Source organism: Tetrapisispora phaffii, chromosome 9 (assembly GCF_000236905.1).
Source record: "Tetrapisispora phaffii CBS 4417 chromosome 9, complete genome".
Classification (NCBI taxonomy): Eukaryota; Fungi; Ascomycota; class Saccharomycetes; order Saccharomycetales; family Saccharomycetaceae; genus Tetrapisispora; species Tetrapisispora phaffii.
Window position 1 is genome coordinate 247,884 of NC_016528.1, and position 13,671 is coordinate 261,554.

Sequence of the window (13,671 nt, forward strand, 5' to 3'; positions counted from 1 at the left end):
TCACTTGTTATCTCTTCTACGCTTTTCAGACATCTGTGCGCGTGATGTCTGATAAAAAAAAGATGGGAGGATTACACAGTGGCGTGCCCGTATCTGTGCGTGTCTGGGTAACAAGATGCCCTTTTATTTACGGTGCCACTCTTTTTTATCGCGTGTTAATCTATGTAACTGTGCTTATGTTGATTGCATAGAACAACTTCCTGATAGGAAACTAGAAAGAGAAAACAACTGGCAGCACAGCAACAAATGAGGGTGAAAACCGCATATACTTCTATTTCTTGCTGGTGTGCAATGACATGGAGAAACGTTAATGCCACAGACCATCGCCGAATACAATACGTACGCATAGGATAATAGTGTAATTTCTTTACTTGTGGAACAAAGAGAGAGGGTACAGTGCACTTCACGACAACTCTCCTTGCCAATGAAAAACCAATATACAAATATATACGCATATATTTCGTGAAGCAAGCGAAACTATTATCCAGTGCTTTGGGATGAAGCGAGTGACAATAAGATAATTGAAAACTCTAGATAAGAACGTTTCGCAAATGGTTACAAGCTTTGGTTACATCATCTATTCTTTTCCTTTCTGGGTTCCTCCTCTTGCGGCAAAACGGAGAGATCTTATTTCTTTTTTCGGGATGAAAACCAACGAAATCGCGTTCATAAGGGGAAACTGGTATCATCACCACACGCAGACACATTCAGTGAAGGTTTGTTTTGTGATTAATTATTTTGTACTGTGTAAGTGCTTCTTCAGTTTTATCTGCTATTTCCAAATGCCATTCGTTATAAAGAACACTTACTTATTGGGCTTTGCTATTTTGATGAACTTGCCACTTTAATAAGCAACTAGAAATAATACAACCTTATACACAGTAATTTACTATATCTCTTATGTCTGCAGAATTCCATAGGAGGAGATTGTTTCGCTGTCCAACCGCAGGTTTGATTGTCTCTGCTCACAATAAATGGAGAAGCATATACCCATGCAACACGTAAGAGCAAGAAAAATAGTAACTAGCATGTTGTTCTTATTGGATCATAGATGACAGTAATTAATTAATAAGATCAAGTTGTTGGATACTGATCTATTATCAAGCCTATTGCAACTATATCGATACATGTATTTGTGTATTAGGTACTATGGCTCAGCTGCTCTTTTTAATTGTTGTAATACGTTTAATATACCCTAAGTTATCTATGTGTAGCGCCTATCATACAAGAGGTTGTTGTAACTTCACGTGACAGTTAATTCTTTCTTGAACTTCCATTTTTTAATGATTAGTCTTGCTTGCAGCGTCTCTGCCACCACTTCAGGATATTTAATTCTATAAAGTTGAGTTACTGAAGAAATTGTAAATGTGTTATAAACAGCTTTCATGAGTACAAAAGTGTTTCGAGGTAAGAAATATTCTTTCTTTTATCAAGACAATGCCAGCGCCAAGTAGTAATCAATATAGTAGCCTGCGTATACTATCATTGTACATTGTGTAACTACCTTAAAAAGTCATCGGATTATAATAAATACAGTCCTGTAAATATGGACAATACCTTACATTATATGAATCTCGATAGTTAATATAAAATCTGTAATTAAATTCAGGTATGTGGTTATTATTCAATGCCACTGTCGCTATTAGTCCTTGGCGGACCATTCACCAGTTATGTCCTTGTGTACGATGTCCTAATAAGTTTTTTTCGTTCTTTTTTTCTTTAAGCGCTACATAATAAAAATAAACTATACAGTAAAAATTTATTGTATTATTTTAAAATGAATTGATTTTTCATTCCAAGAATAATATATCTATTCATGTCTACTTATATACCTACATACATAAGATTCGTAACCGAAAATAAGTACTACCGGTTTCTTACATTGCGTGCACTCTCGAAAACATGTATAAGTTGCAGATTGAACTTGTTCCGCTTAATAATGCATCCAATGCAGCTTCAGTTATAAATGACCCATACAATCAATTTTATGGCAATGGTAATAATAATTCTATTTCGTCTGATTTGAAAGGTAGAGTACCATCTTTTCAGGTATCCCAATTGCATCAATACCAAGATAGAACATTCACAAACACAAATAACAGTTTCGTGCTACCTTCGCATTCATCATTTAATAATAATGGTAATAAAAAATTCTTACTTTTCACAAAACAATCTAATTCCTTATATGATTTATCCCAAGAAATCATAGCAAAATGTGAGAAAATGTACTCGGACATGAAGCAAACTATAGATATCGAAAGTTTACAAGATTGCAATGGATGTGACTTAGATCCAGATTTCATTGTTAAAGATGTTTTTCTTTATGATAACAATGTGAGGGTCATTTTGAAACATGATATCGAATTCAATAACGACAAAAGATCAGTCTCATCATACGGACTTTCTAAAAAGAGAAAAATGAACAATGGTGTGGCACAACAAATTTCTGCCCCACTCTCTTCTCCTTACCGTGACCAAAGTTCAAAAACAAATAACAAATTAAGAATTTCAACTCCATTGGCAAATCAAATATATCCCAATCAAACTCAACAGAAGAAGGAACAATTGGCACTTGCAACACAGGTCGATACTGCTGCTGTTGACAGATCATTTCTGCCTCCTCCTTTCCAGCCACAATCTCCAGGCATAGTTATTAGTTCAGGAGCAGATAAATCAAAGAGAATCTTATCAATGGATGATCAAAATAATTCAGTTTCAAAATCAGAAACTGTAGATCCGGATAAATCAAAACGTCAAATTTTATTATCTGGTGCTCCGCTAATGTCAACAATGACTCCAAATAGAGTAACTTTAACTGGCCAGCGAGTTGTTTCGGAAAAATCAAATATTAATAGTAAAGAAGTGTTTACATCCATGGAAAAGAACGGACTCAAAACTCCAAGAATTACATCCGGTATGTTAAAGATTCCTGAACCAAAAATACAAGAAGCTGAACGAGCTTTACAAGAAGGACCTTCCAGCCCTGCTTCTGCATTGCCATTGAAAAATAATATAACTCCAAAGAAGGACAAAAGTGATAATATTACTTTTAGTTCGGAGGATGAAGACAGGAAAGACTCTAGTTCGAAACCTTCAAATTATCATGAAAGATCTATCGCCAACGATAATGGCTCCCCAGTAAGGCAAGCTCAATTTGATGATAAATTCCAGATTCTTAACTTAAAAAATTTACCTTCTTCAAACGAAGCGCCTGCACAGCTAAGAAAGTCATCCCTAGAGGAAAAAGTGCAATCAAAGTCAAATTCTGATCTATTTGAAAAAGTCGAACCAAGGATTATAAACAATTTCAATGAGATTAAAGAAGGAAATACTGAAGCAATCAATCCTAAAATTTCAAAGTTGTTTTCAAATTCTCGAAGCATAGTAGGAAGTAAAGCAGACTCCTCTCACTTTGAAAGTAAAAATACAGAATCCATTGATGATAAAGCTGCTACTGACGAAGATGAAGACGATGTTGGGAATGAAACTGTAAGAATCAATAAAAATATAACAACGAATACTGCTCCAGTTAACTCTGACGCTGAAAGAAGAAAACTGGAACAAGAAGAAAAGAAGAAATTGGCGCAAATGAGAAAGAAGGCAGCTGAAGAAAAACAAATATTGCTCGAGGTAGAGAAGCATAGACTAGTTGAAGCAGCAAAACAGAAGGCAGCTGAAGAAAAACAAAGATTGCTTGAGGAAGAAAAACAGAAGGCAGCTGAAGCAGCCAGGAAGAAAATTGCTGAAGAGAAACAAAGATTACTTGAAGCAGCCAAGAAGAAGGCAGCTGAAGAAAAACAAAGATTACTCGAGGAAGAAAAACAGAAGGCAGCTGAAGAAAAACAAAGATTACTCGAGGAAGAAAAACAGAAGGCAGCTGAAGCAGCCAGGAAGAAAATTGCTGAAGAAAAACAAAGATTACTTCAGGAGAAGGAAAAGAAGGCAATTGAGGAGAAGCAAAAACTAGTTCAGCAGAAGCAAAGATTAGATAAAGTCGCCAAACAGAAGGCCATGGAGGAGAAATATAAATTACTTGAAGAAGAAAAGAAGAAATCAGCTGGCCATCAACCAGCTAGTACTTCAGTTGCCACACCAGTGAACTCTATAGCTGGTGTGAATATATTGAAAGAATTAAAAGCAAAATATACTGATCCTCAACCTAGAGTCTCTTCCGGTTTGAAACCAAACTCAAATTCTTCTGATGATTCAAGTGAAGATGATTCATCAAACTCATCATCTAGTGAGCAAAGTTCCAGCTCTGAAGAATCTGGCGAAGAAGAAAACTCTCACAAAAAGGTAAGAAGAGGCATAGTTGGAACACCGAAAGGCCAACTAGGGACCAGAACGCCACCTCTAAGGTCAACTTCTTCAACTGCTACAACTAGCCTTTTAAATAACGATGATAAAAGTAAAATGGCTGTTACCAAAAAATCTCCATCTGATAAGATAGAAGAATCTTTGTCAATCGCTTCAACCCAAAAATCACCTATTGCAATTTCAAAGTTACCTCCAAAAATGAGGCCATCACTGAGTTCATTATCTGATTTGGTTTCTAGAGGTGTACCTGATGTAAGAGAAAAAAGTTTCAAGTTTTCACAATCACCGAAGCAAGCATCAATAAAAGAAGCTTCATATACTTCTTCATCATCTTCAAATGATTCGACGACCGATTACAGTAGTGACTCAAGTGATGATTCTGACTCCAGCAGTTCATCAGATGATTCTGAAGGTTATATTAGCATAAAATTTGCAAGCCAAAATTAAAGAAGAAAAAGAAAAATACAGGTGGATTTGCCTCACTCATCGCAGATTCCAAAAAGAAATAAACTTAAAACTATTTGCATTTTCTAATATGATAGATATTAATATATAGAGATAGATAGAAATAAAGACACATTCCGTTATAAATAATATATACAATTTCTTTGAATAAATGTTGAATGGATTGAATAATTCTAAACATTTACAAGCTATTGAGTAAATAGTATTAAGTAATAAAGCAAAAATCTTAAAGATCATCATATGTTTGCTATTTTATTGCTTCCTCTAATGAAATTAATTGCGGAATCTCTATTAATTTCAACAACTGTAGATATTTTATTTTCATACTTTACACGGAAGAATTTATCAGCAACCTGCAGCATATCGGTTCTAAAAGTTGTACAGATAAATTGAGCATTTGATGATAAAGATTTTATGACATCAGCTACAGCTGTTCTATATTGCTTATCCAGAGCAGCATCTATTTCATCAAATAAATAAAATGGTGCTGGGTCAACCATTTGAATGGCTAAAATCATAGCAATAGCGCACACAGTTTTTTGGCCCCCGGATAGTTGTTCCACATGCAATTGTTCATCTCTTTTAGAATTGAATGACACAGATATAGATACCCCGGTATAGACTAGTTCACTAATATTTTGAGAATCAGTATTAATGTCCATTGAAGCTAAACTATCATCAGAACGACGATGTATAATTAAATTTGCAGTACCTCGTGGAACCAATTTTTCGAAAACTTTAGTAAAATTTTCAGATACCTTCTTAAATGTTGTATCTACTGCCGTAATTTTTTGCTCCTTTAATTGTGTAATTAATTCTTGAATTGAATTCTTCGAGTCATCTAATTCTTTTGCCCTTTCAACCAGTTCATTTTGTTTTTCAGAAAACTTCTTGAAATTCTCAAATGCTCTTTTATTCACATTATGCAATGTAGAGAGTTCTTTAGTTATATTATTCAATTCATTCAGTAGCTCGTCACTACTTGATTCCTGATATTTGCTTAATGACTCTTCAGGTAGTAGACCGAGTTCTCTAATCTTTTGTTGAATTTCATCACGTCTTGAAGCTAATGTGTATTTCTTAATCATAATCTTTTCAGTGTCTTTCTGAAAGTTATCTAATTTTTTCAATAATAGTTTTTGCTGTGAATTAGCCTTATCTAGAATTTTTTGATTATTCATCTTCTCAGATTTTAATTGTTCTAGTTCATTTTGAAGTTTAGTAAATTCTAATTTGGCTCTAGAATATGCTTCTAAAAGCAAGTCCCTTTCAGAAGTCGCAGATTTTAATTCGTTTTTAAGACCAATGACGTAAGAATCATTCGATGTCGAAATTTTGGCTTTCAGGTTATTATACTGAGGTATTAACTTTGCATCAAGTTGTGCTCTCAATTTATCCAATGAGCCAGAAACGTCATCTAATTCTTCAGTAATCTCATTCAATTTCTCTGATCTTTCTGATATGGATATGGTGATGTTCTCTAGGTCAACTTTTTCAACTTCTGACAATTCGCTATCAAAAGGCTGTTCTCTATCTTTGAGAAAGGTTTCAAGGTTTTTGCCACTCGAATCCAGATGTTTTTCAATATTATTAATTTTATCCTTTAATTTACGTATAGATTCTTCAGCTATCGCCTTCTCACCTCTTTTATTATTTAATTTTAAATTTAAATTATCAATATTAGTCAACATTGTTTCTTGTTTATTTGTTTCTGCTTTAATCAAACTATTTTGCTGATCGATACTCGAATCCATTTCATTTAATTTTTGGTGAATCGTATCTAATTCTAAAGTTATTTGTTTAAATTGAGCGTTTGCGTTCTTCAAATCCTTTAAAGCATCCAATTTCATTTTCTGATGTTGGTCATAGTAACCACCGGTTAATTCACCTCTTTTATCGGCACGGTCACCATCCAGTGTTATTGCATTCATTTTAAATCTCTTTGCCAGTTTACTACCTTCTCCCAGATCCTTTACCACAATAGTTTTGCCAAATACGTGCATGACAGCTTTTTCGTATCTGACGTCAAATTTAATCTTTTTAATTAATGGAGTACATGAAGCTTGATCATTTGGTGGATAAGTGAAATTTGAATCCATACGGATTCTATTCAACGGCATGAAAGTGACTCTACCACCCTTCATGCGATACAGTTCATCCATTATTAATGAAGCTGTCTCATCTGTATCGACAACGATATTGAATAAAGAATTACCACCGATTACTTCTGCACATCTCTTATATTTTTCGCTAACCTTAATTAGTTCACCTAATGTCCCTAACACGGCATCATCTGGTAAATTTAACTTATCAACAATCTCTTTAACATTTTTAATACCATTTGCCACGGAACGATGCATAGTTTCATTCAGTATCCTTTCTGACCTTTTCACCCCTTCTGACATATTTTCAAGAATCGTTTGTAATCTTTGTTCTTCTCTCCATAGCTCCCTACGAGCATCAAATTTTTGACTATATTCTGTCTTCACCTTCGCTATCTTTTCTTTGACTTCATCCAACTCGCCCAACACTACTGGTCCTTGAGTTGAATCAATTAAATCTTCAATATCTTCATCAAGTTTTTTCACCTCTTGCTCATTGTATTCTTGTTCGCTTGTCAATTGTTCTTTATTAGTTTTTAACAATGTAAATTCTTCTTTTATATTTGCGACCTCTTCATCTATCCATTTGTTACGTTCTTCAACAGTAGTGAATTTCGCATATTTACCTTTTTTTATCATTAAATTCTTTTGTCTTTCTTGAAGAGATGCTAACACTGACCTTAATTCATTTTCTTGCTTAGTCAATTCTTCAAATTTTGGCAGGCATTCAGCAACTAGCTTTCGTTTTTCTTTTATAGCATCACTTAAAATATTCAGATTATTCTGATCAATTTTTGTTTGTTCTTCCTGTGAGTTAATCTGAGATTGTATATCATTTATAGTTACATCATAATTTGCAACTTTATTTTGTAGATCAGTGAAATGAAATTTTGCCTGTTGAAGTTCAGTGGTACCTTTTAACTTTAACGATGCTTCTGTATTTTGAAGAGTTTTTGTAATGTCTACAACAATACCTTCTCTTTTATCTAGCTCTTGTAAATACTGTTCTGAAGTATATAAGATATTGGTATATTCAGATTCTAATTTTTCTATTTGATTAATAATATCGTTCAATTCACGATCATACAATGTAAATTGAAAGACCTTCCTATCACCTTCCAAGTCATTGTACTTTTCTAGTTCCTTACGTTCTTCCTCCATTTCATCTAATTTTTTTGTCAATTCTTTCATCTCTTTTGCAATTTGCATTCTCTTTTTCTCAGTTTCTTCCATTTTCTTAAGAGAAGCCGTCAACTTGGCTTCAAACGACTTAGCACCAACAACATCTTCCAATATTTGCAATCTCTCTTTATCTTTTGCATTAGTCAAAGCAACAATTCTACCTTGTGGAACAATGTTGTAAGGATTACTCATCGAGAAGCCAGTACTTTCCATCATTCTAACGATGTCTGATTTAGTTACATTTCTGTCATTAATCTGATAATCATCTTTTTTCAAACCGACTGTTCTTCTGATAGAGACAGTACTATCTGGATTTACTGCCACACCTGAAGGTAAAATCATAGAATTACCAGGATCATAAAATTGAATCTCAACTGATGCACTCATAACTGAACCCGAACCTTGATGAATGAGACCTTGTCTTTCTTCTCTTTTAAGATTAGAGTAATCATCACTTAAGACAAATCGAATGGCAGCAAAGAAATTTGATTTACCAGAACCATTGGAACCGATTATAATGTTATAATGTGGAGAAAAATCATCGATTATAGTTTCGTTTCTATAGGTTTTGAAACCTTTGATAATAACTTTTTGAATATACATTTTTTGTTAATGACTATACCCCAAAGTACTTCTAACCTCTTTTGCTTTAAACCAGTCTAGATATATACTGTTGCAAGAACTTATATCAAATAAAATGTTTTTTATCGTAACTATTTTTATAGAACTTAAATTGTAAGCATATTTATTTTACTTTAGATTTACTAATATTTATTTACGCGTTATTACCTTTACGCGTGTAACAATTTATATTATATTAGTATTAATATTTATATATTCATAAAACTTGAACATTTAGTATGCCATCTTGATTAATCATAGCGGTCAGATTAACCATGATTTTCCTTTCAGTTAAATTGGACAACAAAAACTTATAAGTAATAAATTTGTTTCAAAGTTTACTTTCTCTATATATGGATAGTCTCATGCAATTTTTCGTTTCATAGAGTATTGATGTCATCAGGCATTAGCCCATTGTAAAACATAAATAGCACCTGATATAACAATGATACTGACAGGTAAACTTAGAACAACGTAACCCCAGAACAGAATGCTTGCCATTTCAGCTTCAAAGAATTCATTTAGTTGCGTTATTTGGGTTAGTTGGATAGCTGGAGGAGAAACAGTCAATAAGAAACCAACAATTAAAAAGATTGGATCATCTAATATACTCTTATTAATGTACTTGACTGCCAATGTAATTATCGGTAACAGAATCATTGAAGGTAGAATCATCCTACCGATAATCGAACCTATGACTAATTTATTGTGATTATAAGTTTTTGGGAAAGTTTCAATGTTTGGATATAAATTAGAACCTAGTACAATTAAAATCAGTGGAATCGACACTGAACCTAACTGAATAATGGCTTCAGAAAGAGTGTTTTTAATGAAACCATTTTTTTGGAATAATTCATGTTGCAATTTTGGGATTGCAGCAATTATCACAGAAATCATCATGGCGTATAAAGGTGGATTTAAGTAGCTGGTTATTTTTCCAAAAACTTTTACAATCCATGACTTTGTTTGGTTATTTAGTTGAGAAATGTTATTAGCAAGGGCACCCGTATCATTTTCATCGCCATCGTATGTTTCATCATCATCATCATTTAGACTGACAAAGCTCAAGTCTTGTTGAGTTAAAGATTCATGTAATATAGTACTGTTGGTCCTTTCAATGTATGCTTCAATTTGTGATTGTGGCATATGTTGATGATTCTCTCCGGACCATCTCATTAATTTGTTATAACCCCAACTCCATCTAAGGACCTGTCCAATTTGTTGGAAAATTAACAAATATAAAATACCTCTTGAGGCTACATTATTTCTTGTGTCGTTAGGTATATCATCCCACGTCAAGTTAGGCAACGTGTAAGCTAATGATAAGGTCAACGAAACAGGTAAAGAGTTACTATTACCAAATATTGAATTCGCTATCACAAAATTTGTCTCATCTTTATCTAAAGAGAAAAATTTGGAGATCAAATAACCTGACAGAAACGAAATACCAGTCGAAACTGTGTAAAAAATAGGAATAATTCCCAATTCAACAATCTTAGCCAACGATAAATGTCTTGCTAGCTTACTAAAAATCAAACAAGGAGTGAATAAATCGACATTCAATGAGGACACGATCTTTTGTGCATTTTTAGGCAGTAAACCCATATAAGCACTCCAAAATCCAGCTAATGAAATTATAACAACCTGTAAAACTGATTGAAACACTGAATAAGCAATTTCAGAAAATGAAATATTATTAACATATTCCAACATATTTAGCAAATGAAAAATTATATATATATATTACTAGCTATGGTGATTTTTTTTATTCTCTGAAGGATGTAATAACTAATAACTAGTACCGGTAACACTGATTATACATACGATGCCATTAGTTCCCAAATATTGCAGGAATCAGAAAGAAACTTTAATTTATAAGTTCAAATTTTATATTCACCTTTATATAATGTTACTAAATTTTATATCAAAGGGACAAAAATTACCGTTCGAACAACCAAAAAGGGTAAAACCTTGAAAAGAAATGGCAAAAACGTTTTTTAAGCCTCATCGATGACTATAGTGTTGATGTCAAGGAAGTACCAAGATTTTTAAATGTGTATGATTGTTAAATTAATAATCGTTGGTATGTTTTCGAAGCAGGGATCATAGACATTTTTAAGCCCTGTGTTTTTATCATTACACGTATATGCTGGTGATGAAAACCTTCCGATGATACAAAAACCTGGGATATCGATGCTTTGCACTGCCGCTTTCGATTTTCCAGATACGTTTAGAGATGTTCTGGTTTCCATCGTGATATGCCGTTAGTGGGATGAGTGTTCTAAGCCTTTAAAGAGTATTATAACTGCATTGTTCTTTGTAACGGTCACCCACGAGTAGAATATTGTTGAAACTAAATAACGACTATACATACATATATATATCGACATTTGCGTTATTTTTCAAGTTCACCATCTTATACTACTCTGAGCTACTCTTGACATGGCGTCATAATGCATGTTCTGATAGTTTGCTTACCATGTTTGCTGATCGTCAAATTGACGTCTCATTGCAATTAGGATCCGATATTGAACACAAAACAACGACCAAGTAGTAGGAAGGATCTCATCCATAACTCAAAGTATTAAGATAAACCACATTCCTTGATCATTTGCCACAAACGAAAGGCTCTTGTATCTTCAAGACAGTTCTTATATCTTATGTTCTCTATTCACTATTGCTACTTTATTTTCATAGGGTTTTCGGTTATTAATTTTCTAACATAGCTAAGAATTCAAACTGAAAAATAGTTAACAGGTATACATTAACTTTGTAATTAGTTTCTGTTATCTGGTTAAAACAATACAATCAAGTATACATATGCCTATACTTGCCAATTGATTAAGTATTTGAGGTACAATTTGTTTTCTAGTGATCAATTAACTTGAACGTAGTGATAACAGTGTCATCCGTGCAACATGCTAGCAGACATATTGTTTATTTTCTATGTTTATTTAGTTCAACTTGTTTATTGTCAAGATGCAGTTGACCTTGATACTGTAGATCTCAGGTGTGATTATGATGCCTTTGAAGTTGCTTTGAGAGAGATCAAGTATGATAAAGAAGCTTCAACTATGTATAATGTATTACTAGAAAATATTCAAAAATGTAATGCTGAAAAATATTCAAATGAATATGTGAAAAAAATAAAATTAATCAATGAATTGTTATACAAACATGGTTTATTAGAATTATCAAATGGACAGGAGTTAAAATCATTAAGAAAGTTCCAAGAAATAATAAATAATTACAGCGACATCAACGACACAACTGAATCCTTAAGGGAAAGTGACCCATATTTTACTCTGGCCAAAGAAAGATATTCAAATATTAACTCCTTATTTGGTAATTGGGAGTCAATTGATGCGTTATTTAGCTTAAATACAAAGAGGGAAGATAGGAATTTAAAAGACCAATCGAAAATAAAAGAACTAACTTATAAAAATCTGCTGAATGAAGTAGAAAATAATTTGAGTCAACAAAATGAACAGCGTAATTCGGAAAAGATAGATCAATTATTCAATGAACTATTCCAAATCTCTCCATTTAATATAAAATCAAGATATTTACATATCAATTACCTTTTAGCGGAGTTGGGGGAGTCTATCGATGATTTGTCAATATCATACGATTTAATTAAATCATATCAAATAATTATTGAAAAAAATAGTTTAAGTTTGTCTTTAAATGAAAGAAGAGATATTAGATTAAATATAGCTATCATTCAAACTTTTTTACTTGGTGTTGACTCTTCACGCACAATAAAATCTTGTCTGCAATTAGACATGGACTTTCAACCATGTAAAATGATATTCAGCTTACAATCCAAAATCAACAAGATCAACCCACACAGATCTTTACTTTTAGATTCTGATGAATACAAAAGCGGTTCATACAACGACAATAGCAACATTAACTGGAATCAAATTATCAAATTGTATTTATTGGACAAAAAGCCAGTCATAAAATTAAATAATGAGGAGAAAAAAGAGTTTGAAAACAATTATAAATTAATCCAGAAAATTTCAAAGGTAATGCTAATAATACTTTTTGAAAATACAAATATCGACGTACTAAATTCAGACAAGTTTAATGATGTTGAATTAATTAAATATATTGATGCTCTTTTATGTCAAAGTTCGACGGAGGACCCCGATTACAAAAAATTAACGAATCCATATTGTAAAAAAGCTCTTAAGAATGTAATGACAAAATCTCAATGGACTAATTTTGGTAAAACTTTAAAAAATTATGAACCATTTCCAATTGATGAGTTAAGAAATATTTGGAATAACTATCCCCATTTAGCAATCCATGCTATAGAAGTAATTCTAAAGAAGTTGGACAATGATAAGTTTAAAAAATATGGTGAATTAAGAGATGAATTGAAAAGATTTTTTGACGAAATTGGTGCTCGTGAAGCCAATAATCAATTTATTAAAAAACAATATGAAAATTTCGAAGAACTTCAAAAAAATATGTATCAAAATGCTCATAATCAACAGCAAAGACAATATCAACATCAGTATCAACAGCAGCAACAACAGCAACAACAGCATCAACCACCTCCTCAACATGGTGAATTTGGAAACAAAGACTTCTATAAAGTACTAAGTATTCCTACTAGTGCTACAGACAAAGAAATACGAAAGGCATATTTACTGCTGACGAAAAAGTACCATCCTGATAAACAAGGTCAGCTATCTCCCAAACAACAAGCGAAAAACCATGCTAAAATGATTGCTATTAATGAAGCTTATGAAATTCTGAGTGATGAAAATAAACGTAGAGACTATGACAATTCTAGAGGAGGAAGTAGAAACCCATCCCAAGGTAGGCCAGGAGGTCCAGGAGGTCCAGGTGGCCAAGGTAATCCATTTGATTTCGGAAATAATTTCAACTTTAATTTTAGATTTTAGTCATGATTAATATTAACCATATAGTACAGATTTATAGAAATTTACGTAATTGTATATCGCGTACT

At 32.8% G+C, this 13,671-nt stretch overlaps 4 protein-coding genes across 4 annotated transcripts; 2 read left to right on the top strand and 2 right to left on the bottom strand.

Moving 5' to 3' along the window:
* Positions 1 to 1,902: 1,902 nt before the first annotated feature.
* NET1 (Net1p) lies at positions 1,903 to 4,764 on the top strand (the record flags this gene model as incomplete). The annotated part of the gene is made up of 1 exon (XM_003687000.1): positions 1,903 to 4,764. One exon carries the CDS (start codon positions 1,903 to 1,905, stop codon positions 4,762 to 4,764), a length of 2,862 nt encoding a protein of 953 aa, XP_003687048.1.
* Positions 4,765 to 5,018: 254 nt separating this feature from the next.
* SMC3 (cohesin subunit SMC3) lies at positions 5,019 to 8,669 on the bottom strand (the record flags this gene model as incomplete). The annotated part of the gene is made up of 1 exon (XM_003687001.1): positions 5,019 to 8,669. The coding sequence occupies one exon, from the start codon at positions 8,667 to 8,669 to the stop codon at positions 5,019 to 5,021; it is 3,651 nt and encodes a 1,216-aa protein (XP_003687049.1).
* Positions 8,670 to 9,086: 417 nt separating this feature from the next.
* Positions 9,087 to 10,400, bottom strand: TPHA0I01100 (uncharacterized protein; the record flags this gene model as incomplete). Its single annotated transcript, XM_003687002.1, has 1 exon — positions 9,087 to 10,400. The coding sequence occupies one exon, from the start codon at positions 10,398 to 10,400 to the stop codon at positions 9,087 to 9,089; it is 1,314 nt and encodes a 437-aa protein (XP_003687050.1).
* Positions 10,401 to 11,605: 1,205 nt separating this feature from the next.
* Positions 11,606 to 13,606, top strand: JEM1 (Jem1p; the record flags this gene model as incomplete). The annotated part of the gene is made up of 1 exon (XM_003687003.1): positions 11,606 to 13,606. One exon carries the CDS (start codon positions 11,606 to 11,608, stop codon positions 13,604 to 13,606), a length of 2,001 nt encoding a protein of 666 aa, XP_003687051.1.
* Between the last annotated feature and the right edge of the window lie 65 nt (positions 13,607 to 13,671).